The 27,130-nt window shown below is 42.0% G+C and overlaps 1 protein-coding gene across 4 annotated transcripts in view; it reads right to left on the reverse strand.

The window, feature by feature from the left end:
* LOC139155791 (cilia- and flagella-associated protein 47-like) overlaps nt 1–27,130 on the reverse strand; it is a 513,090-nt gene that overhangs the window by 255,866 nt on the left and 230,094 nt on the right. For all 4 annotated transcript variants that reach the window (XM_070731069.1, XM_070731068.1, XM_070731067.1 and 1 more), the window contains one exon: nt 1,852–1,956. In XM_070731069.1, the coding sequence (XP_070587170.1) occupies nt 1,852–1,956 (105 nt within the window). The remainder of the gene's footprint in view (nt 1–1,851; nt 1,957–27,130) is intronic.

The raw sequence follows: 27,130 nt of genomic DNA on the forward strand, positions 1-27,130 counted from the left end.
TGGGGTATTTTGGAGCAGTAGAAACATAGTTGTAACAAAATTATTTACTCAAGGACAAATGATGGCATCTGCATAGAGACTGTATCCAGTTGAGTGTGAAGATTTGATTGGCTCATGTGATGAGCTTGTGGGTGTGGGGAAGGGTTGTGAACTAGTTGGGTTTCTCCAGATGTGCCAACATGATATCTCTAATAAATTGAACATTTTAAGAACTTCTGTCCTCAGAGTTTGATTTAGTTGGGGCTGTTTTCTGGAACCCTGACACACACACACACACACACACACACACACACAGAAAGATAGAATCTGATTGGAAGGATGGTTTAATGATGAAGCACAATAATCAAGCACATGATTCTGGTGCAGCTGACTACATGGAGTTGGGGAGGGTGTTATATCTTATCTTGGGCTTTGCACTTGAGCTTTCTGTTCCTGTGCAAAAACATGTGTTCTAATGGCTTTTGTAGGGGTTATGCAGGGATCATAGCTGACTCTATAGATTGTCTGAGCTCCCAGGTTTACTTGGGTAATTCCTATTGTAGCTTAATGGTTTTCATTCCTTTTTGGCTCTTGGTTGATGGCTGCCTCTAATCCTACCATTCTGCTTTTGTTTCAAAATATCCTGTTTCTAAAAGCTGGCCTCAGCATAAGTTAGGACTTGGAGAACGACTTGGAGGATGTTTTCTGCCTCTAAAAAGACATTTTTCTCCATTTCTCCCTTTGGGGAAATATAATAATCTGCATTTTTGTATATTCCTCAAATTATTTCATTCTTCTAGGCTTCCCATAATATCACAGATAATTTTTGGTTAATAACCAACTGTTCAGAAACTGTTCAAAGTTATGACAGCTACAATGAGTAATACTTTCAACTAGTCCTCAAAGTTTGAACCATCTCAGAAACCCCAGTCACATGATCAGGATCTGCATAGTTGGCAACTGGCTTGCACGTATGATAGTGGAAGCATCCCATGGTCACGTGATCAATATTTGTTACCATCCCTGCTAGTTTCCCAAAAACAAAGTCAATGTGGAAGTCAGTAGGGAAGATTGCTAATTGCTCCAGCAACTTTCATACTATCTACCCTCTATAGTACCCATTCCCATCAAGCTGAACTGGTATCAGGCTACAGCAGCCACTTGTACACTCTTCTGCCCTTCAGAGCATTCATCCCCTGCCGTAAGTACATTTATGCTGCACAGAACTGCAACCACTTTTCTGCTCATCAGGCATCTGAGACTTGTAATTTCCTACCAGCTTCCCCACTGACTTTGCTTTTTGGAAGCCAGTGGGAAATTGCTTGAAGACCTACTGTACAATCCTCACTCAGTGAAGGTAACTGAGATTAGTGAAATTGTTGTTCCTAAATAATGTGGCCATATGTTATGTTTTATAATTGCATTCTTTAGCAATGCAAATTAGTCTCAAATACCATGATTTAGCCAAGACAACCTGTACTCCCCCTTCATAATTATTACTACATATCTTAATTACAATATAAATTATATTCAGAAAAATATGGGAAGGAAGGAAGGAAGGAAGGAAGGAAGGAAGGAAGGAAGGAAGGAAAATATTAATCTTTATATACCATATATATACACCACACATCAGTCACATAAGTCAAATCCAATTTTGGAACTGTATTTTGGGACCTAAATTCTCAATTTATTTTCAAGATTGAAGAAGGCAGTGGGTTGTCCAACAGGAACAGGAAGGGAGGGGGGGGGGAGGATAAGAAAAATTACAGTTCAGCCATAATGTGATAAACTAGCTTTTATTGTCAGCCTAACAATTACTTGTGTTAATATTAGATAATCTGTTATTCATTAAATCTAATTGGACATTCCTACCTGTCGGCATTTGAAAATTATGCTTGCAGTGTGATTTGTTCTTCCTAGTGCAGATGGACAAAACAGAACTGATACTTCAGTGGTGGAATGAGGAGCAACAATCAACTGCAAAAACATGAATGGGGAAGAGACAGATGAAAATCAAGCAAGTAAACAAACAAAACACCCCATTATTCTTCCCTCCCCTCCCCTTTCCTTTCCTTTCAATCCAATTCTATTCTTGTTCCTTGTATCAGCACTGTTGTTTAAATGATTAATATGCTCCACTATATGGCTTCCCTACTCAGCATGCAGGATCTGCTAAAATAGATAAATACACTGCAGTAAACAGTACTAAGTGAAATCACAGCTTGCTTATTCCCTAGAAACTAGAGTATGTGTTGCTAACTACAAAAATGGAACTGGGGCTACTTTTAAAGAGCTTCAGTTTTTCAAGTCATATATTGCTACCAAATTTCTTTTTCCTTTTTTTTTTTTGCACATCACAAAGATATTTTTAAATCTTGCATGTGACACAATTTTTAAAAGTTAAAATGCAATTTTAACAATCACTATCCAAGTTCCTTTTAACAGAAGTGTCTCTATGCTCTTCCAATAGTTATACACCTTTATATGAGTAAAGAAACTATCCTGCTTTGACATATTTAGTCTAAATTAAAAGTGATTGATTCATCAGATGCAATGGCCACATAATCATTATAAAATGTGATAAAGCTCAAAGCATTTAATAAAGCTCAAAGCATTCAGAAATAAATTAATTTTCAATCCAGTTTCAAGCTTGATGTTAGTTTAATGTTGCCTGATTTAATCTATCTCTCCAAACTGTATCCCATTTGGCTAATCATGGCTGGGCAATAAATTTTCTCAAGAAGTCACATAAGAAGGGGACTGTTGTGGAGGGCTGCCACGGCCATCTCCCCGATGCTACTCTGTCCTTGTCCCATCATGTTTCTAGACATGTTCTAGAAATAATGCAATTCTAATAAAAGAATGACCTTTCCAAAGGAAAAAAAATAATTGTTTTCCCTTGTCAAATATCCTACTGGTGAATGAAGAAATGCAGGCACGCTCAGAAACTTTAAAATCCCAAAAGTATAACTTTATTTTATTTTATAACTTTATTTTACTCTGCAGAGCATGGAGGATGTTAGAAAGGGCACCCGAGAGCTAGCAGCAAATGAGGAGAAGAGAGAGCAGAAGAGAGTGAGCACCAGGAATAAGAGAAGTGCTGAGGGACATGAGATGAGACAAGAGTCTGGATCCAGGGGCAATGGCAATCAGATAAGAAGGCAGCTGAGACTGAACTGAGATTGAGAAGGAGAGCCGAGCTTAGCCCTGAGCAAATGACCAAATTCTCAAAGAAAAAGCTGAGCGTGCTGTGCACCGCCTGGGAGCTGGGACATGCAGAACAGCCCGGAGACTGAAGATACCGTACGCAGAATGGAACCATTGCCTGGAATATTTGAGAGATGCTGAGGCAACTGAATGAACACCCAAAGTTGCTGAGGGAGATCACCAGTAAGGACTCAAGCCTTGAGAAGGGTTTGCAATTTGATCTTTTGACCACCTCTCTTGCTGCTGCCATGTTGGCCTTCCTAGGTGTGCTTAATAAGAACAATAAGGAAAGAGACTACAACAGGAGCCCCATTTGTGAAACTCTCCTGAACTTAATTGGAAAATCAATCCTAAGATGATAACCAGGGGGTTTATTGACCCCAGACAGAGACAGTGGAACTGGTTCACAACTGTATTTGGTGTATTCACCTTGTTTGCCACAGCTACTACTTCCACTCACTTGGAACTTACATTAAGTCTATATGATCCTCTGATCCTAGGAAAGAATTGTTTTTGTCTCTACTTCAACTTGAGAACATTTGCACCCCACCCAGTATTGTACTTGAAGGCCCTTTTTAACCCTCCTGTGCTATTCCGAAAAACTCCCTAATGTGATGTTCCCGGGTCTATTTGACCAGAACCACATATTGATCATTTTAGGTACTTATATTTGGTCTTTTTGAAAGCTTTTTTCACTTGGAAACAAGTTTGAACATTTCTGCACATGTTGAAATGAAAATTAAAATGAAAAAATTAATGCTTATTGGTTTATTTTGCTGATAATATGTGCACCCCCCCTGTTTTTGTGAAATATTTTTCAATTTATGCATAGTTTTGCTTGCAAAATGCATTCTATTTTACTAAAGTTGGTGTAGGATTGGTAGCTTGAACATTTCTGAACATAATAATATGAAAATTGAACTGGAGAAATTGATGCATATTGCTTTATTTTGCTGATGAAATGCGTGCCCCCTGGTTTTGTGAAATATTTTTCAATTTATGGATAGGTTTGCTTTCAAAATGCATTCTATTTTACTAAAGTTGGTGTGGGATTGGTAGCTTGAACATTTCTGAACATAATGATATGAAAATTGAACTGGAAAAATTGATGCATATTGCTTTATTTTGCACATAAATGTCTCTCCCCCCCGTGTTCAATTATTTCAATTTATATAAAAATTATGCTGTTAATTTCAAACTTACATACTTGTTTTTAGTAAAATGGATTTCTTTCATAAAATTAGTTGTCTGGCTACAATGTGCTTGCTTTTCAAAAGGATATTCCAAATATTTCTAGCCAAATATATATAAAAAGTGAACATAATGGCACACAGCAAGGCTGAGGGGGGGTGGCCCTTTTGTGGCAAAAATAAACAAATAAGAATCATTTGTTTCAGTTCATTTCTATTTTTCTTATGTTCAGGATTGTTCAATTTAGTATATCAAACCTTTTGGGGGGAAATTCCTTAGAGATTTGTAGCCTTAAAAAATATAAATTGACACGAAATTCAGAAAAAATGGGGGGAGGGGCTTTTTGATCAAAATAAAAATATAAGTTTCACTTTTTTCAGTTCGATTTTCATATCATTATGTTCATAAATGTTCAAACTAGTTTCCCATTGGAAAAGGTTTCAACTCTACTAATTAAAATAAGAGCAGATTCTAGAATAAAAGGCCTAACTGTGGGAGACGAAACTTATAAAGTCCAAGCCTTTGCAGATGACTTAACGTTTATAATTGAAGAACCGATAACAACAGTCCCCACATTACTGCAAGCTATTGAACAATACAGAAAAGTAGCAGGTTTAAAGATAAACAAAAATAAAACACATTTTTTAACTAAAAATATGAATAAAACACAAGAAACTAAACTAGAAAGCATTTCTGGAATAAAGATTGTTAAAAAAGTAAAATACCTAGGAATAAACTTAACAGCGAAAACAATAACATTAAAAAATGATAACTACACAAAGTTACTAACAGAAATTAAAAAAGATTTAGCAATGTGGAATAATCTAAAAATATCATTTCTAGGAAGACTGGCAACAATTAAGATGAACATTCTACCTAAGGTCTTATTTCTTTTCCAGGTAATTCCAATAAACCCAGGGGGAATCTTCTTTAAAACTTTGACAAATTTAGTTAAAAAATTTATATGGCAAGGGAAATAAGCAAGGATAAAAATAAATTGCCTAGAAGATATCAAAGAAAGAGGAGGATTTGGCCTTCCAAATTGGAAATTATATTATCAGGCTGCCGCATTAACATGGGTTAGAGATTGGATAACTCTAGAGAACAAAAGAATATTAAATTTAGAAGGACATGATCTCATGCTTGGATGGCATGCATTTATATGGTACGACAAAGAAAAAAACCACTCCTATTTTAAAAGACATACATTAAGGAAGTATCTACTAGAGGTTTGGAAAGACATAAAGAAAAATCACTTCTTAAATATCCCAGAATGGCTTGCCCCCCTAGAAGCAATAACGCATCCAAAGTCCATAAAAGACAAGAAAATATCTTATAGATATAAAGAATTACTAAACGACCAGATGAAGTTAAAATCTAGGATTAAATTACAAGAAGAAGGGATAATAATAGACTGGTGGCATTATGCCCAGATTCGATCTAGATACCAGAAGGATAAAACTCTTTATATTTTTAATAAAAGTAAAAATTTGTTAAGTAATCTAATTACTACTAATCCAATAAAAATGATAGGGAAAATATATAAATTCCTCATTGCTCATAAAAACATAGAGTTGACTTTAAAAGATACTATGATAAGATGGTGTAGAAATATTGGCAAGGAAATAGACATAGACACATGGGAGAAAGTTTGGATTAACAACTGGAAAATGACCAAATCAGTCTCATTAAAAGAAAACCAAATCAAAATGTTCTACAGATGGCATCTCCCACCAAATAGGATAGCAAAAATGTTTCCCAAAACATCCCCATTATGCTGGAAATGTAAGAAGGAAATAGGAACCTATTACCATCAATGGTGGACATGTGGTAAAGCTAAAATATACTGGAAGATGATAGAGAAAATATTAAAAGAAATACTAAAGCAAGATATAGAAAATACCCCGGAATTCTACTTATTAGGAATTACCAATCAGACTTACAAGAAAGAAATTCTTTACTTAATTATACACATATTAACTGCGGCTAGAATAATATATGCGCAAAATTGGAAGGGGGAAGAAATCCCCAAGGAAGAAGAAGTTATAGTTAAAATATTAGATTGCGCTGAAATGGACATGATGACAAGACGATTAAATGATCAAGAAGATACTAAATTTTATGAAACATGGAGCAATGTTTATAAATGGATAGATAAGAAAAAATAAGATATATAAATTTATTTTTAGCTGATTTTTTGTATTTGTTTTTACTTAGGTGATAACAATATTAATATTAGTTTAAATGTATTGTTTGATGATTATGATATAGTAGTTTATGTATAAGTAACATATTAAGAATTTTGGTTTATATACGTATAGTAGTTGAAATCAGTTTAAATGTTTTGTTTGATGATTATGCTATATCAGTATAGTAGTTAAAACTACATTAAAGGTATTTTTTGATGACTATGATATATTAGTCTACGTATAAGCAATATATTAAGAACTTTACCTAATATTTACATTGTACTTAAGATTTGAAAAACTTTAACTCAAAATTACCAGACCTTTTAACATTTAACATATATTCAATTATGTATTCTTTTTCTGTACTTGAATGTATACTTTCAAAAGAAGCGGGGGAAATGCACCCCCACTCTATGTTTAATGTTTGTATGTGTGTCTGTTTATTTTAAGAAAATTAATAAAAAAATTTATTTTAAAAAAAAAAAAGGAAAAGGTTTCAAAAAGACCAAATTCAAGTACCTAAAAAAAAAATCATTTTGGTCCGGGTCTATACGACCGGAAACAGAGTCAATGTGATTTTTTTCTTTGCCCAGAAAAAAATTAGCCCCCACCCCCACAAATATTTTTATGATGATCAGCAATGTTAAATTGAGTAAATGAATGCCTAAGATATTAAAAATATTTCGGATTTGCCTAAAACAATATAAAGTGAAAATGATTGCAAGCAGCCAAGGGGGTGGGGGCTTATTTCTGATTTTAAAAAACCAATAAGAATCATTTCTTTCAGTTCATTTATATTTTTCTTATATTCAGAAATGTTCAAACTACCAATCCCACACCAACTTTAGTAAAATTGAACACATTTTTCAAGCTAAACAATCTATAAATTGAAAAAGAATTCACAAAAACGGGGGGGTGTCTGTCTTTTATAATCAAATTAAAGCAATATGCATAATTTTTTCAGTTCAATTTTCATATCATTGTGTGCAGAAATGTTCAGACTACTTTCCAAGTGAAAAAAGTTTTCAAATTGACCTTCAAATGAAGAGTTTTTGGTCTGGGTCAGGGTGACCCGACAACACTACAAGTGTGACTTTTTTACCCAGCAAAATAGAAACCTCCCATCCCCCCAAAAAATTCTCATAGAGAGAACCCCTGAAATGATGAAAAGTCATGAAATTTCAAGTTTCAGATATGCAGGGAAATTTTTTTACAGGGTCTCAAACTTTGATTTCGGGTCTCACAGACCCGAATAGCACAGAAGGGTTAAAAGGGGGATTTATACCAGCAGTTCCCTAACATCTTAGAGAACTAGTAACATCTTGCATGCTGGACAGTGGATTGGAATGGTGTTACTTTTGTTTGTATTCCAATTTGTCTGGTAGCAATTTTATTGTAATCCTTGTCACTTCACTGTGATATTGATATTGTTTTAGTTAGGGGGAAGTGTTTGTCTTGGGAATGTGTTGGAAGAATGGGAGAGCTGAGGGTGGAAGCCAGAACCCCCCCCCCCCCGAAGTATGCAAACAGGAGCAGGTGGGGGCATGGCTATAGCCCCTGGCTTGGTACAAAGAATGAGTGAGGCCTAGAGGTTGGAGGGGACACTCTCTGGAACAGGCAAGGGCTGGAGCTTACCAGTCTTGACTGGGAGAAGCAGGTATGATGGGAGCTGGGGGGGGGTTGGCCACTCAGGGGGGACTAGAACTCACTGTTTACATATGAATTCCTGTCCCAGCCCCTCAGAATCATCAAGCTCAATCTGTATAGCTGGTGATAGGCAAAATCAGGACCCTGGTCTCAGGCTGTTGCTGCTCAATACCAGGTCAGTCAAGAACAAAGCCTTCTTTGTCCAAGATTTACTATTAGATGAGGGGGCCGACCTGGCATGTGTGACTCAGACCTAGCTGGGCCATGGGGGGAGGGGTTCTTCTCTCAGAGATGTGCCCAGGAGGTTTGCAGGTGCTGCACCAGCCGCGACCCCAGGGAAGGGTGGAGGAGTGGCAGTCATAGTCCGGAAGACACTTAGCCCTCACAGACTCCCTGCACCTGAGATAGTTGAATGTGAACCTCTCCTTTTGAAGTTGGACCTAGGGATTCAGATGGGTTTGTTGTTTGCATACCTGCCCTCCAGCTGCATTGCAACAGCTGTGCCTGCATTGCTCAAGGCAGTAGCTGGGTTGGCAGTCGAGTTTCCAAGATGTATGGTTTTAGGAGACTTTAACATATTGTCGCTTGGTGAATCCTCAGAGCTGCTGCAGGAATTCATGGCTTCCATGACAACCATGGACTTGACTCAGGTAGTACAGGGTCTGACCCATGAGGGGGGACACACATTCGACTTGGTGTTTCTCTTGGGGCATTGGAGCCATGATCTGATGTTAAAGGCTTTAGACATATCCTTGTCATTGTCAGATCATTTCGTGATACGGCTTGATTTCCTGACACCAATCCTCCACCGCAGGGAGGTGGAATTGATTACGTGGTTCCACCCGAGATGCCTAATGGACCCAGAGGGCTTTCAGAGGGTGCTTGGGGAAATATCTGACTTGCTTATACACAATCTGGTGGAGTCACTGGTTATGACCTGGAACAAGGTGTCAGCGGGGGCTCTGGATCAGATTGCTCATTTGTGGCCTCTCTGTGGCAGTGGATCCAGGAAAGCTCCTTGGTTTACCAAGGAGCTCCAGGAGATGAAACATCAGAAGAGATGTCTGGAGCAGCATTGGCGGTCCAGTAAATCTGTATCTGACTGAAAACTATTAAGAGCCTTTATTACGACTTATCTGTTCTGAGCATGGGTTCAGTATTTTTCCAAGACTCTCAAAAATCCACTCCTTGAAATAATAGTCTCTTTATCTGTCCACTCCAGCTTAGATATATGAAACTTTAGCAAGATAAAAAGCTAAGCATCAAGACTGAAGCAATTTGTCTCGACTTGAAACTCTATCTGTTCTGCGAAGCATTCCAACATTCCATTCTTAACTGGCTTGGAGATAACAGAACTATAAATCACAACTTTAAGTTCATCAGCTTACCAGGATTCTTAATAAATTAAACAGTGCAGCTTCTGACTCATTTAGAAAAGCACAGCATAGGGTTTTTACTCTTTTGTTTCAGGAACACCACAGAATCTCCGCCATTCTCTTTGATCAACATTGTCAAATCCCGTCTTCACTTCCTGTTCTAACCTGGAAATGACATCTTACAATCCACAGAGCTATTCATATGGATTAATTCTTTTTACCTTAGATTTCTTCTCTTCTTTTTGCCCTTCTTATATATCTAGGATCTAACCATTCATTTCCTGATACATTTTCCTCACTATCTGACAGGGACCAACTTCTTATTGTAACATCAGACCCCTCTGGCACTCCAAAATCACTATCTTCCTCACTCTTTTCCTCTGACAGCCTCTCTAACCCAGGATAACCTGAGGGACCTGGCTCATCCTCCTCAGAATCAAGCATATCCCGAGACTGACATGAATCGCTCACAATACCATCCCTTCCCCCATGGCCTCTCCCCTGAAGTGGATGGAGAGGATTTGGTTTACAAGGAAAATGGACATGAAAGTAAAAAATCAAGTCAGGGGCTCCAAAGTCTCGAGTGTACATCCAGAAGCAATTGTCAGGGCTGCCCCCTGACCATTGCACCAAATACTGGAAATGATAATTGAGCCAGGGCGAGTGTTCTTAATGCCAGTAATGTGCAACTGGGGTAGGGGAACTCGAAGTCTGGGCGCTTGGCATGGAGCAGCGGAAACAGGAGAAGCAGGAGAATGAAGCAGGGAATGAGGGCTAACTGGAACAAGCAGGAAATGATGAAAGACAGGATGTACATGCATAGAGCTGGGAAAACTCAGGCAATATGTCACAGGATTGATGACCTTTTTGATAGGGAAAGGTTCTAAGAAACGTTAGTCAAGCTTGCGGCTGGGTTTTTCTGAGGAGAGGTACTTAGTGGAAAGCCATGGCCTGTTGGGATTGGTTACAGGCTTCAAGAACCAGGGGTTTTCCCTGGCATCCGTTTCATGAACACACACACACACTGGGCAATTCATCACATAGCTCTCAATGTCCTTCTTCTACTTAGGCCACGAGAATTGTCTCTTAACTAAGTGAAGAATCTTAGTTTTTACAAAGTGGCTAGACAGTTTTGCATCATGGCTCTGCTGTAGAACATGGATTCTCAGGTTGGCAGGAACATACAGTTTGTCCCTTTTCCAATCCAAGTCTTCTATTACTGCCATCTCATTCTGGTGGGCCTTGAACCACTCATCTTTCTGCAGGCCTTCTTTCAGCTGACATGTCAACCCTTCATTGGGCCATTGGAGAACAACCAAGACCACTGTTTCTCAAAGCATTGGGCTGCCAGATGCTGCAAGGCTATGATGAAGGTAACTATATCCTTCTGGGTGCTTTTGTAGTGAGGCATCCAGGAGAGTACATCTGCCAAAAAGTTCTTTTTATCCGATCAGTATTTAAGTATGAAATTGAACCAATTAAAATATTGTGTCCAATGTACTTGCTTTGGAGAAAGTTTTCTTGGGGTCCTCAGAGAATCAAGTTCTTATGGTCTGTCCACACCTTGAACAGAATCTTGCTGCCTTCTAAAAACTGCCGCCATGTCAATAGTACCCATCGTACCACATAGACCTTCTTCTCCCACACCGCCCAATGTGCCAGTGAATTTTCAGGATGTTTAGTTGCAAGGTGGTAGCATTCCTTCAGCATTCATCTGGAGTATAACACATTGCTGGCATTGGCTTGAATAAGAAAAGGCTTGTCCAAGCTCAGTTGCTTCAGAATTGATTCATCCACTAAAAGCTGTATAAGCATCTCAAACACCGCTTGACATTCCATAATCCAATTCAGCAGTTGGTTGAGCTTTGGCTTTACCACCACCACCACCACCCATTTGGAGAAGCTCAGTGATTGGCAAGGTGATTTGGGCAAATGAGGTGATGAACTACCTATAGAAGTTGGCAAAGCTCAAGAAACTCTGAAGCTGCATTCTCATTCAAGGGCTTCTCACTACAGTATTGCTTTCACTTTTCCAGGATCCATTTCCATCCCCTCATGGATGCCTGATATCCCAAATAATCCAGACTGATCTTATGAAAGTCACACTTAGAATAAAGTTTGGTATCCAGGAGTTTCCACAGCACTTTATATACTAACTTCATATGCTCTTCCATCAACTTGGAATAAAGATGTCACCAGTACACAAGAACCCCCTTGCACAGATGCTCAGGCAGCACTTTGTTTATTAGCTGCATAAACACAGCCAGGAACCCTTGCAGTCCAAAGGGCATCACAAAAAATTGGTAGTAAACCTGTTAGGACTTTCAATCAGTTGGGTTAGCAATATATAAACTAACAATGTATGTCTGCAGGTTTAACTGAGTTAATATATATAGCTTTAACTGCATGCTATTTCTTATTGGTTGATTGTGTTGCAGGTTGCCATAAGAGGGAGCTAGAGATCATAGTGATCTCTCTCTCTCTCTTTCTTTCTCTCTCTCTCTCTGTGGTATGCTTTCTCTGACATTCTGTTCTCTGTTATATCTAAGCTGTGTTTAAACCTTGCTATTTTTGTTTACCGCACATGACACAGCTAACTAGTAAAAAGACTTTGTAATTGGATATTCTTTGGACTATTGCATGTATGGCTTGGACTGTTGATTGGATTGTGCTATTTATTAAAGTAAACTTTAACTAAAGTTAATGTATCTGTGTGTGGTTGAATAATTAGTCATAACTCTTCTCATAAATGTTTCCATGTGCATATCCTTGTTATTCAAGGGTTACTTTGCTGTTCTGTCTGGGTTCCCCCAGACCTCAACACCAACTGGAAAAAACAGCCAGACACTCTGGTAAAAGCAAAAGTACTTTATAGATGGAAAAAATAAACACAGAGGAAAACCTGTTCTTCCCAACAGACAGGCTATAATACTTTACAGCAGAGTCCTGATGTCCAGACAATACAGCAAGCTTCTTGCTGGCACACCCACCCCAAGGTTTCAGTAGTCAAAGGCACAAACCAGGATTCCAAGACGCCAAAGTTCACAGCCAGGTCCCAAGACTCTCAAAGATAAAACTCCACAAGCCAGGAAGGGTGGGTCTGCCTTTTAGCCTTTCCAAAGAGCACCACACCCAAACCCAGCTGTTGCCTCTTTAATGCTGAAAGTACCTAGCCAATTGGTCCCTTCGCTGTGTAGCTCTTCTCTGTCGCAGATCAATTATGGCTTGTGCATTTTCCTCTAAGGAATCCAGGCTGCTTGCTGGGGAGAGCTCCCTCTGGGGGGACTCTGGCTGTCCTCCCTCTTCTTCAGCCTGGGATTCCTCCTCCTCGTCTGCCTGCACCTCCTGTTCCTCATCCTCTCCCTCTGAGCTGGAAACCGACAGAAGATCAGCCGTTCCCTGAGGGGCCTCAGACGGAACCACAACACTTTGCACATACATTAACGACCCCCAACATGCAGTTAAAATGTCCTTCGTGAAGGGAAGGGATATGTGTTCTAAATACAGACCCCATTTATCCCACAAAAATCCATGCAAAGTCTCAACAACCTGTTATTTTTCTCTTTGAAAAGCACTGGGACTGCCTCTCAGGATTTTGCCGATTGGATGAAACTCCTAGCCATGTTTTTGTCCCTGAAATCCCTCAGTTCCTCCATTTTCTTGGGGATCATCATATATATTTTTGGCTTGAGTAACTTACCACCACCACCCCCGGTAATATTTCTATTGCACAGTCAATGAGGCAGTGTGGAGGGAGCACATCAGATTCCTTCTTGCTGAACACCTCTGCAAGGTCACTATACTCTCTTGGAATGGACAGCTCCCCTCAATAGGCTCTGCTAGGGCATTCATCATCTCTGTCCTCCCCACCAGCTTTAGCGTCTTCACTGCTGGCTTTAAGCATCATTGGTCAGTTTCCCAATCCACCATGGGGTTACACTTTTTCAACCATGACAACCCCAATATCATCACCTCTGCCATTTTGGGGACTTTTACAAACCAGACAGTTTCTTCATCGCTCCCTGCTCTCATCCTCACTGGCTCTGTTAGGCATATGGTGAGCAACCCTGATTCCCCGCCACTGAGTCATCTGCTTGCTTGAACTTCATAGGCTGCCTCAATTTCCTTACTTTCAGCCCCAACTTCTGTACAGTTTTCAGCAGGTGCAGCCTAAGTCTATTAGTGCAGTAAATATCCTGTGGGCTCCAGAAAAGGGCACCACAATCTCCACTCAGGCAGTGAAAGTGCCAATGCCTACAGATATCATTGGGTCATCTTCTCCCTCAGTGTTCTGGATTCTGGTTATTAACTTTGGTTAAATTGGAAATAATGCTTACTGAATGCATGGTTTTATAAACAAAAACTCCATTTTTATTTCTCCTCTCCTCCGTATTCAAAATGCATTACAAGCAGTCAAATTCTTTCATCTCATTTCTTCACAATCAGAGCACACAAGCCTTTCTCCAGCACTCCTCCCTTATCTTAAGATTTATGGCTAGGCTGTTCAAAGCGATAAAAACAGCTGTTAAATAACAGAGAAAAGACTAGCTTACTTGGTAGCCTGCCTTGTGACACGTCCATGATGGATTTACAACAATGAAAACTCCACCCTTCTTCTCCGCTGGCACCCGGACATGACAAATAAATCACTTAAGTAATTAACCCATTCCTCCCTTTAATATTTCTTCCCTAACACTTGTTCTCTGCATCTCTGTGGGTTTGGTTCTGGAAAGCGAAAGCCTCACAGTGGCCTCAGGTTGACTGGCACCAGTTTCTGGTCTCAGGGAGGTTGAGTGCACTGACGTTGTGCCCAGTGATGGGCTCCTATGGGAACGGTCAGGAACACAGTTCCAGTAGCAAAATTTGGAGCGCCACCCCAGAGCATCCAATTTGCACTGAAATATGTCGAAATAAAATGCATAAGCAATGCCCATGGTGTGGTAGTAAAAATTTTGGTAGCCCATTACTGGTTGTGCCCCACACTTTCATGCCCATGAATTGTTCTCAGTTGCTCTATCTAAGGATTCCAGCATGCAGTCAGGAAGTTCCAGTCAGGTGGCTCTTCCCAATCCATTGGCCTCCTGGTAGTGCCCTCCTAGCTTTTCACTTTAATCCATGGGTAGGAATAGGGGTAATTCTGCCTCTGCAGTCTTTCCCATTGTTCCTCATTCTGATTTCTCTGTTCACTCTTTAGATCAGATTATGACCACCTGCACCCTGGAATCTGCTAGAGTTCCCACTGGCACCTCCTTGGATGGGGCTGCCCTGCCTTTTACTGCCATATCCACGTTTTGTTCTGTATCATATATCTTTCTCCATTTCCAATTGCAGCACTCTTGAAGATAGCCAAATAGGCTGAGATATGAGTGTTATTATTATTATTATTTATTAGATTTGTATGCCGTCCCTCTCTGAAGACTCGTAGCAGCTCAGAACAACAATACACAGTACAAATCCAATAATTAAATTTAAACCCTTAATATAAAAACAATCATACGTCCCAGACAAACCATACATAAAACGGAACGGCCCAGGGGAATCAATTTTCCCTTGCCTGACGGCAGAGGTGGGTTTTAAGGAGTTTGCGAAAGGCAAGGAGGGTGGGAGCAGTCCTGATCTCTGGGGGGAGTTGATTCCAGAGGGTTGGGGCCTCCACAGAGAAGGCTCTTCCCCTGGGTCCCACCAGATGACATTGTTTTGTCGACGGGACCCAGAGAAGGCCAACTCTATGGGACCTAATCAGTGGCTGGGACTCGTTAGGCAGAAGGCGGTCCTGGAGATATTCTGGTCCGATGCCATGAAGGGCTTTATAGGTCATAACCAACACTTTGAATTGTGACCGGAAACTGATCGGCAACCAATGAAAACTGTGGAGTGTTGGTGTGACATGGGCATATGTGGGAAAGCCCATGATCGCTCTCGCAGCTGCATTCTGCATGATCTGAAGTTTATGAACACTCTTCAAAGGTAGCCACATGTAGAGAGCATTACAGTAGTAGAACCTCGAGGTGATGAGGGCATGAGTGACTGTAAGCAATGACTCCCAGTCCAGGTAGGGCCGCAATTGGTGCACCAGGCGAACCTGGGCAAATGCCCCCCTCGCCACAGCCAAAAGATGGTTCTCTAATGTTAGCTGTGGATCGAGGAGGATGCGGACTCTCTCTGAGGGGTCACTAATTCCCCCCCTGGGTAATGGATGGACAGATGGAATTGTCCTTGGGAGGCAAAACCCACAGCCTAGAAACAACTCAGGCAGCTACACAAAAAAACGAACAACACATAATAAAAGTAGAGAAAAGGACTGAGCAGAAGGAAAAAAAATAGATTGTACAGTGATCCCCCGAGTTTCGCGCTCTCGATCATTGCTAATCGCTATATCGCGATTTTTCCACCCAGAAGTAAAAACACCATCTGCGCATGCGCGCCCTTTTTTCTATGGCCACGCATGCGTAGATGGTGGAGTTTGCGTTCCCCAGGCAGATCAGCTGCTGGGCGGCTTCCCTGGGTCTTCCCCCTCTTGCTGGCGGGAGGGCGAGCGGCGGGCATCAGCGAGGAGCCGGGGTTTCCCCTTTGCGTGGGCAGCCAGTAAGACCCCAGCGCCGCTTCCCAGCTGAGTCCCGAAGCCAAACGCGGAAGTTCGCCTTTGCCGTCTGGCTTCAGAACTCAGCTGGGAAGCGGCGCGAGCGAACGGCGTGGGCGGGCGAAGGGTGGGCGAGCGGCAGCGAGGAGTTTGCGTGGGCGGTGGGGAAACCCCAGCGCCGTTTCCCAGCTGAGTCCCGAAGCCAAACGTGGAAGTTCGCCTTTGCCGTCTGGCTTCAGGACTCAGCTGCTGCAAGCGAGCAGCTGGGCGGGCGGGCGAACGGGCAAGCGGCAAGCGATCTTGGGGTTTCCCCGTTGCCCAGGCAAAGGGGAAACCCCAAGATCGCTTGCCGCTTGCCCGTTCGCCCGCCCGCCCGGCTGCTCGCTTGCAGCGCTGCAGCAGCGAGGAGCCGGGCGGGTGGGCGAATGGGCAAGCGGCAAGCGATCTTGGGGTTTCCCCGTTGCCTGGGCAACGGGGAAACCCCATCTTCGGCTCCTTGCTGCTGCCGCGCTGCGGAGCAGATCAGCTGTTGGGCGGCCGAAGGGGTCTTCCCCGCCGCCCACACGCAAACTCCACCATCTGCGCATGTGCGGCCATGGAAAACAGGACGCGCATGCGCAGATGGTGTTTTTACTTCCGTGCCGCTACATCGCGAGTTTACGATTATCGCAAGGGGTCTTGGAACGGAACCCTCGCGATAATCGGGGGATCACTGTATAGATCAAAAATTCAATGATACCAATAAAGATCTAAAAAATTCCTTAATCCATCTTGAGATGGAGAGGTCTGACTTCTTTTTAAGATTTCAAAATAAAGTAGAATCAGATGGGAAAAATATAGGGGAAATCATGCTAACAATTGTTGCAGGTATTCTATTAAAAAATCATGAAGAGGTGATTGACGAGATTGATGAGGTGTACAGAATACAAACTAATGATGCTCGAAAGCATCATTTCCCCAGGGAGGTACACCTAAGATTCTCAAGAAAAAATATAATAGACTAAGTCTATGCAGCATCCAGAGAAGGCAAACTAACCTACAAGGGTACAGAACTTAACATCCTGAAACAAATTCCCAGGAGAGTTCGGGAACATAGAAGGGAATCACTGGCTAAACTATTAAATAAAAAAGGAATTAACTTTAGATGGACTGTACCTGAGGGAATGATAATTAACCTAGAAGGTAGGAGAATTAAAGTAGAGAATACAGAACAAACACAAGAAGTTTGTGAGCAAGTTGCTGGGTTGGAGCTAGAATCAGAAAGTGGAGATAGAACAGAGTCAAGTAAAGATGAGGATTATGAATGAAGACAAATAAATGAAGAAATGGAAGAGGAGAGGAGGGAATCGGAGGAAGAGACAAATAGGGGAAAGGAAGAGGGAACAAGAACTAGATCTCTGACAGCGGTAGCAGTAAACAAATAAAGAAGTTTGAACAAACCCTTACTTTCTTTCTAGATTAAAATGCAATAAAATAAAAGTATTTTCGATAAATATCAATGGACTTAATAACCCTTACAAGCATAGAATTTTTTTTCAAAATTATTAACCCAAAAAGCCCAAATAGTCTTTATTCAAGAGACACATATAAAGCAAATCCGTAGAAAAATGTTAGAATACCAAAAAGTAGGTGAACTATTTGCATCATTAGATGATAAAAAGAAAAGAGGAGTAGCCATATATGTCAAAAAATAATTAAAACCTAAGGAAATACTTACAGATAGAAAAGGCAGATTCATAGTAATTGAAATTGAATTAATGGGAGAGAAACTGACATTAGTTAATATTTATGCCCTAATCAAAAACATTTTTTTTCAAAAATTTGCATGAAAAATTGGTCCACAGAAACCCGAAAAACATCTGTGTAATTGAGGACTACAATGGAATAATAAATCCAAAAATAGACCATGGAGTAGTTGGGAAACATAAAACGAAGAGACCTACTCTCCCTGACACTTTTAGTAAGCTGGCAAAAGAATTGGATCTAATAGGCATATGGAGAAGTAGACTTACAGAAATTAAACAATTTACATTTCATTCTATACCACACAATTCTTTTTCAAAAATCAATATGGCAATCGAGTCTTTGGAGAGGGGCGGCATACAAATCTAATAAACTAAACTAAACTATGGATCAACAAAGGATTCTGCCATAAAATAAAAACTGTAGAAATCGAACCAAATCACTGGGCTGATCATAACCTCCTTCTTATTACTTTCCAAGGAGAAAAGAAAAGTTTTTGCAGATAGATTAAAGAAAATTTTGAACAAAATTATAAATCAAGATCAAAATGGCTTTCTCCCATATCGTCAAATTAAAAATTGTACCAGAACTGTTTTAAAATAGAATAGAATTTTTATTGGCCAAGTGTGATTGGACACACAAGGAATTTGTCTTGGTGCATATGCTCTCAGCGTACATAAAATAAAATATACATTTGTCAAGAATCATGTGGTACAACACTTAATGATTGTCATAGGGGTCAAATAAGCAATGAAGAAGCAATATTAATAAAAATCTTAGGATATACGCAACACGTTACAGTCATACAGTCAACATGGGAGGAAATGGGTGAAAGGAATGATGAGAAAAACTAGTAGAATAGAAGTGCAGATTTAGTAGAAAGTCTGACTGTTGAGGGAATTACAGTATTTGTTTAGTAGAGTGATGGCGTTTGGAAAAAAACTGTTCTTGTGTCTAGTTGTCTTGGTGTGCAGTGCTCTGTAGCAACGTTTTGAGGGTAGGAGTTGAAATAATTTGTGTCCAGGATGTGAGGGGTCAGTAAATATTTTCCCCGCCCTCTTTTTGACTCATGCAGTATACAGGTCCTCAATGGAAGGCAGGTTGGCAGCAATTGTTTTTTCTGCAGTTCTGATTATCCTCTGCAGCACCAAACCAGACAGTTATAGAGGTGCAGATGACAGACTCAATGATTCCTCTGTAGAACTGTATCAGCAGCTCCTTGGGCAGTTTGAGCTTCCTGAGCTGGCACAGAAAGAACATTCTTTGTTGTGCTTTTTTGATGATGTTTTTGATGTTAGGTGACCATTTTAGGTCTTGACATATGATAGAACCTAGAAATTTGAAGGTCTCTACTGTTGATACTGTGTTGTCTAGTATTGTGAGAGGTGGAAGGGTTTCTCTTAAAGTCTACCACCATTTCTACGGTTTTGAGTGTGTTCAGTTCTAGATTGTTCTGGTCACACCATAAGGATAGTTGTTTTTAGACATTCTAGAATACTGCAGCGCACATCCTGGGAGACAAGTAGCATTGACCTTCTTGGACGCACAAAAGGCTTTCAATAATGTCAACTGGCAATATCTTTTAGAATTCATTCAAAAATTAGATTTTGGGAACAACTTCAAAAATATGCAAAATATATGCTCATTGCAAACAGCTAGGATGATGATAAATAACGATTTGACAGACAAATTTTTTATTAACAAAGGGGTCTGCCAAGGATGTCCGTTATCACCCCTACTCTTTATAACAGTGCAAGAAACTGTTAAATAAGATAAGGAATAACTATGAGATAAAGGGTATTAGAATCAAAGATCAAGAGTATAAAGTTCAGGCATATGCGGATAAAATGGTATATTTTTTCAAAGATCCACTAGAATCAGGTGCACAATTACTTAGGGAAATAGAGAAATTTGGGGAGTTTTCTAGGTTAATTTGGATTAAAGATTGGATCAAGCTTCTGAGCAAAAGATTATTAACACTTGAAGGTCATGACTTGCAAACAGGATGGCATGCCCAATTGTGGAAGGATGAAAATAAAACACAAAATATATTCAACAAGCATTTAATTGGAAAATCCCTATTAGGAACATGGCAAGAAATTAAAAGGAAATACTATATCAAAATTCCCCCCTGGCTTTCTACAATGGAGGCCATTATCTACCCAAACTTAATTAATCTGACAAAATCGTTGACCTATAAAGATATACTACACCTTGATGGACATTTAAAATCCAGAGAAGATCCAGAAATTCAATATAATAAAATGGACTGATGGACCTATACCCAAATCAGATCCAGATACAATAAGGATATAAGTGGGGTAGGCATGGAAAAATCCTTTAATCGACTAGATAAAATTTTTATAGGACCAGACAGGAAAAATGTAATGATGATTTGTTTGTTTGTTTGTTTGTTTGTTTGTTTATTTATTTATTTGTATGCCACTCCTCTTCGCAGACTCGGGGTGGCTAACAACAATGATAAAAACAGCATGTAACAATCCAATTAATAAAACAATATCTTAACTCCCCCATGCCTGGCGGCATAAATGAGTCTTGAGTAGTTTACAAAAGACAGGGAGGGTGGGGGCAGTTCTAATCTCCGGGGGGAGTTGGTTCCAGAGGGCCGTGGCCGCCACAGAGAAGGCTCTTCTCCTGGGGCCCGCCAAATGACATTGTTTAGTCGACGGGACTGGGAGAAGGCCAATTCTGTGGGACCTTATCAGTCGCTGGGATTCGTGCAGTAGCAGGAGGTTCTGGAGGTAATCTGGTCCAATGCCATGTAGGGCTTTAAAGGTCATGACCAACACTTTGAATTGTGACCGGAAACTGATCGGCAGCCAATGCAAGCCACGGAGTGTTGAAGAAACGTGGGCGAATCTTGGAAGCCCCACGACAGCTCTCGCGGCTGCGTTCTGCACGATCTGAAGTTTCTGAACACTTTTCGAAGGTAACCCCATGTAGAGAGCATTGCAGTAATCGAACCTCGAGGTGATGAGGGCATGAGCGACTGTGAGCAATGACTCCCTGTCCAAACAAGGCCGTAACTGGTGCACCATGTGAATCTGGGCAAACGCCCTCCTCGCCACAGCCAAAAGATGATGTTCCAATGTCAGCTGTGGATCGAGGAGGATACCCAAATTGCGAACCCTCTCTGAGGGGGTCAATAGTTCCCCCCCCAGGGTAATGGATGGACAGATGGAATTGTCCTTGGGAGGCAAGACCCACAGCCACTCCATCTTGTCTGGGTTGAATTTGAGTTTGTTGACACCCATCCAGGCCCTAACAGCCTCCAGGCACCAGCACATCACTTCCACTGCTTCATTGACTGGACATGGGGTGGAGATGTATAACTGGGTATCATCAGCATATTGATGATACTTCACCCCATGCCCTTGGATGATCTCATGCAGCGGTTTCATGTAGATATTAAATAGCAGGGGGAGAGGACCGACCCCTGAGGCACCCCACAAGGGAGAGACCTAGAGGTCGACCTCTGACCCCCCACTAACACCAACTGTGACCAACTGGAGAGGTAGGAGGAGAACCACTGAAGAACAGTGCCTCCCACTCCCAACCCCTCCAGCCGGTGCAGAAGGATACCATGGTCTATGGTATCAAAAGCCGCTGAGAGGTCAAGAAGCACCAGGACAGAGGACAAGCCCCTGTCCTGGGCCCGCCAGAGATCATCCATCAATGTGACGAAAGCATTTTCCATGCTGTAGCCGGGCCTGAATCCTGACTGCTGAGGACCTAGATAATTGGCTTTTTCCAAGGACCGCTGGAGTTGGAGCGCCACCACCTTCTCAACAACCTTGCCCATAAAGGGAAGGTTGGAGACTGGACGGTAGTTTTTAAACACGGCTGGGTCCAGGGAAGGCTTCTTGAGGAGGGGGCGCACAAGTGCCTCCTTATAAAGGGCTGGAAAGGACCCCCTCCCCAAGGAGGCATTGACAATCTCCTGGGCCCAGCTCTGTGTCACCTCTCGGCTGGCCGAAACCAAACAAGAGGGACACGGATCCAGTAGACAAGTGGCGGAACTCACAGCTCCAATGGCCTTGTCCGCTTCATCAGGTGTCACCAAGTCAAACTCCTCCCAGACTGATGGACAAAGACATTTAGCCCCAGTCACCTCGACTGACTCATTGTCAGCCGATACTGCTATGCAATTGAAGTCGAGATCAGCCCGGATCTGAGCGACTTTATCAGCGAAAAACGAGTTAAATTCCTCGGCACTACCCTGTAAGGTCTCCCCAACTCCCCCCTGATTTAGAAGGGAGCGGGTCACCCTAAACAGAGCGGCCAGGTGGGATTCCGCTGATGCAATGAAGGCGGCATGGTACGCGCATCTTGCCGCCTTGAGCGCCACTTTGTAAGTCTTAATAAAAGCTCTTAAAAGTGTTCGGTCGGATTCAGACTTACTCTTCCTCCATTGCTTCTCTAGACATCTCTTCTGGCGTTTCAACTCCCGGAGCTCCTTGTTGAACCATGGAGCTCTACGGGGTCTAGTGTCACAAATTATCTCCTGGAAAATGATTACCCAGAAGAAGTAGTAAAAGGACCCATGGGATAAAAATGTAGGCCGTAATATTCATTTAATAGAATGGGAGAAATCATGGGATATAATCAGTAAAATAACACTATCTGCAGCCTATAAGGAATTTTTTATAAATTATTTTATAGAGTTATTAAAGGCGAACTCAGCTACAGAGATATATTTGGACCAATCGTTTTGTCTGTCATGAACAAAACAACAGAGGTCTTCTTGCAGGATGCCAATAACTTTTTCGGTGCCCCCATCAGTTTGGGGGTGATGGGAAGATGCCAGGGAAATCTTGACTTGGAGAGAGGTCATGTGTTCTTTCCAAAACTGGGTGGTGAATTGCGGATCACAGTCGGAGACTATGGTGTTGGGTAATCCGTGGAGGCGGAAAATGTTTTGGATAAATAGGTGAGCTATGATTTTGGCTGTAGGGATTCGATGACAAGGGATGAAATGAGCCATCTTGGTTAACATGTCCACTACTACAAATATAGCAGTGAACCCTTGGGAAACAGGTAAGCAAGTGAGGAAGTCTGTAGAAATGGTACACCAGGGTCTTTCAGGTGTAAGCAAAGGTTGCAATAATCCTGGAGGGGGTCCGGTGGTGGCTTTGGCTTGGCGACAACGGATACATGAGTTAACATAGGTACTGACATCTTGGCGGAGTCTGAGCCGCCAAAAGGTACAAGAAATGAGGAGTAGGGTTTTCAAGAGGCCAAAATGGCTGGCTGCGAGATTATCATGACACTGGTTGAGGATGAGATCTCGGAGTGGACCTGCAGGAACGTACAGCAGGTCAGGGTAGTGGAGCAAGTCCTCAGTGACGGTCCATGGAGAATCAGGTTCAGATTTTGTTTCCTTTGGAGGACAAAGGGGTCCTGGCATTGCGCTTCCCGGATTCTTTCGTGAAGATCTACCGCAGTGTGGGCGGCTGCAATCGACGCGAGAGGCAGAATGGTACAAAGCGGCGCAGGTTCATGGTTTTGCGTGTATTCAGGTTTGCAAGACTTGTTTGTTGTCTCACTTAGAAATGTAGGTAATGCGGAAGTTGAATCTGGCAAAGAAGAAAGACCATCGGATTTGTCTCTGGCTTAGCTTCCTGGCAGTTTGGAGAAATTTGTGGTCAGTTCTGACCTGTACTTGGTGACGGGCTCCTTCCAGGTCATGTCGCCAGGTCTCAAAAGCAGTCTTGATGGCTAAAAGTTCCTTTTCCCAAATGGTATAGTTCTTTCTGGAGGTTTTAATTTCCTAGAATAATAGGCACAGGGAAATAAAGGTCCACTTTCTTGGCCTTGTTGGAGAAGTACAACTCCTACTCCAATGTCGGAGGTGTCGGCTTCGATGATAAATGGATGGCGGGGATCAGGGTATTGAAGAATAGGTTCTTGCATGAAAGCTTTTTTGAGATTAAGAAAGGCTTGTTGTTCTTCAGTGCCCCATTGAAATGGAACGTTTTTTTGGAGAAGGCGAGTGAGGGGTGCAGTCAAGGTGGCGAAGTTAGGGATGAAGGTTCGGTAGTAGTTGACAAAACCCAGAAATCATTGGACATTTTTGGCTCGAGCTGGTGATTGCCATGTTTGCAAGGCGTTGAGTTTTTCGGTGTCCATGATGATGCCTTGAGGGGAAATGACATGACCTAAGAAGTTGATGGCCGTTTGAAAAAATTGGCATTTTTCTAACTTTGCATAAAGGTGTTGTCGTTGGAGGCATTGGAGTACTTGTCGTAAGTGGTATAGGTGAGTTTCTGGTGAAGGAGAGTATATCAAAATGTCTTCAATGTAGACGATCATGAAGTGGTCAATAAAGTCTTTAAAGATCTCATTCATAAAATGTTGGAATACTGTAGGGGCATTGGTAAGTACAAGAGGCATGACAGTGAATTCAAAATGGCCGTAGTGGGTGGCAAAGGCAGTCTTCCATTCATCGCCTTGATGGATGCGAATGAGGTTGTAGGCACCTCGTAAGTCGATTTTGGTGAAAATGGTTGCTGTATGGAGGCGGTCCATGAGTTCCGAGATTAAAGGGAGAGGGTAGCGGTTGCAAATGGTAATGGAATTGAGTTTACGATAGTCACAGCAAAGTCTAAGGTCTCCGGTTTTCTTTTTGACAAAAAGTACTGGGGTGGAGAGTGGTGAAGAGGAGGGTTGGATGAAACCTCTGGCAAGGTCTAGATCAATAAAGTCTTTTAAGGTGGCTGCTTCGGGTTGAAACATTGAATAGAGGCATCCAGCAGGAAGTTTGGCGTTGGGTAAGAGGTCAATGCTACAGTCGTAGGGTCAGTGGGGGGGGGGGTTAACTGGTCTGCTTCTTTCTCATCAAAGACGTCGGTGAAGTCAGCAATCTCTGGTGGGAGGGTGCAGGTGAGTTGGGAAGGGAGTGGAGAAGTAAATGGTGGACGAATGTGGTCGACACATTGTAGACTTGGAAAGGAAATTCGGTTTTGGGACCACACGATGTGGAGATTGTGGGTTCTGAGCCATGCTAAGCCAAGGACCATAGGAAATTGGAGGCCTCTTGTGACATAAAATTGAATAGGTTCTTCATGGTGTTCAATGGTTAAGGTAAGTGGTTGGGTCTGGAATTTGATTGGTCTGGACAAGAGAACTCAGCCGTCAATGGTTTCAACAATAATAGGAGGTGTGACGGGGCACAATGGTAGGGCATGAGAACGAGCGAAGGTCTCATCCATGAAATTGGTGGTGGCTCCAGAATCCACTAAGGCAATAGCAGGATGGGTTTTGGGTGGGTTTTCTAAGTTCACCCTAGTGGCTAAGGTCAGGTGTCTTGATGGTCTCGGTTCCTCTGTCTTATCATTGTCATTTGGTTTGATGCCTGCCCAGCCTAAGGTTTGCTTTAGGCCGGCCTCTGGTCATTTCCTGGCAAGGTAGCCTGCACCTGAAACACGGGCGCGGTGTTCGAGACTGGAGTGGATGGAGTGAGACGTCTTCTCTGAGGGCAAGCAGTTATCATGTGTCCAGCCTCTCCACAATACATGCATAGGCCTTCCACTCGACGTTTGGCTCTCTCAGCTTCACTCAGGCGAGGTCTGGCCGTACCGAGATCTATTGGTTCCTCTCGAGCGATGACCGCTGGTCAGTTTCCCGTGTCTGTTGGTATCTGGAAGGGACGTCTTGGCATGGAGTTGAAACTGGTGTTTTGAAATCTTTGGCATGGAGCTGGCACTGGTCTGGTTCTCTCTCCAAACTGGTTTTCATATCTGGCGGCACAGTCCTGGGCAGATGAGAATTTAGTCTCGATGGTCAAACAGGTCTTGTAGAGTTCATTTAACGTGTTAGGTGTTGGCTGGCGTGTCATCTCATGCACAATTCTGGTTTTCAGGCTGTTTTGCCGGCATGTTTCAACCGCCCGTAATTACAGGGTAATTAGTCCAGGAAGACACATACCACGCGATAAAAGGAAAACCCAAAAGTTTTTATAAACAGAGAAATAGAAACAGCTCCCTTTTTAAATGTCAAAGGGATTTTCTGGTACACACAAGGCACAGGTTAAATGCAATCCAATTGCTCACCCAATAACTGGGAAATTGAGTCCAATTCTAAAGTCCAGAGAGTCCCCACACAATCTTGAACAGCACAAAAACCACGATCTTGATGAAACAATGAATCAGATAAACTGCCATGAGGCTAAAACACCAAGCTGCACTTTTATCTGTAGCACTAATTACAGCAGCCCCACCCAACCACAGGTGGCCTCATTTTCTCTTGTAATAATCCTTCATTTGTTGTCTCCTATGCATCACTCTACGCATGCGTGGATGTGTCATTAATTCTTGTTCAGAATCCAGGGATGATACAGATGATTGATCTCCTCCTGGGCTGTCTGCCAAACTCCCCTCTTCCCTGTCACTCATGCTTTCTTGGTCAGAGGAGGCTTCGTTGGCAGATTCCATCAGGAGCAAAAGAGGTCTGCGGCATGTGGATGTTTTCCCCACATCCACCTGCACATTCCTTGGGGCATGAGATGGGCCAGAGCTAACCACAACACATGCCATCTTGGAACAATTCCATAAGGGCTTGCTCATTCCAATTCAGGGGTGTGACTAGTTTCCGGAAATTGGAGATATACTCCGAGGTGGTCTTATTGCCCATGTGCAATTTGCGTAACTGAGTGATAGCGTTTTGTACACGCATGGGGTCTTGAAATTCTTGTTCAAACCTCTGACGAAAAGCAGCATAATTTTGCAGGATTGGATCCTGACCTGCTAAGAAGGGCATTGCCCACTCAAATGCAACACAGGCTTATCATGAAAAAGACTTTCATAGCATCCCTAGCAAAGTCCTCAGGAGATGAATTTAAAAAGTTCTGGCATTCTTGTAGGAATACATCAAGTTTATCTCTTGCCCCTGTAAAAATGGATGGCTTAACTAAGTAAATCTTTGGCCTTGGTTGAATGATTACTTGTGGTTGCACGGGGGCTGTGCCTTGATTTTGTAATGCGATGATTTGTGCCTGTAAAGCAGTTACCGTTTGTGCTAACAGTTGAATATCATTAGCTAAATTGGCCATCCTGACCTGGCTGGTTGAATTTCTTAATTAATTCAAAGGTTGGGAGTTTCAACACTGTTCTGGTTTCTGGTAGAACTTTAGCTATTACAAATAACTCTTACTAAATGCAGTATTTCATAAACAAAGAAACTCCATCTTTATTTCTCTT

This window comes from Erythrolamprus reginae, unplaced genomic scaffold, assembly GCF_031021105.1.
Source record: "Erythrolamprus reginae isolate rEryReg1 unplaced genomic scaffold, rEryReg1.hap1 H_6, whole genome shotgun sequence".
Lineage (NCBI taxonomy): Eukaryota > Metazoa > Chordata > Lepidosauria > Squamata > Dipsadidae > Erythrolamprus > Erythrolamprus reginae.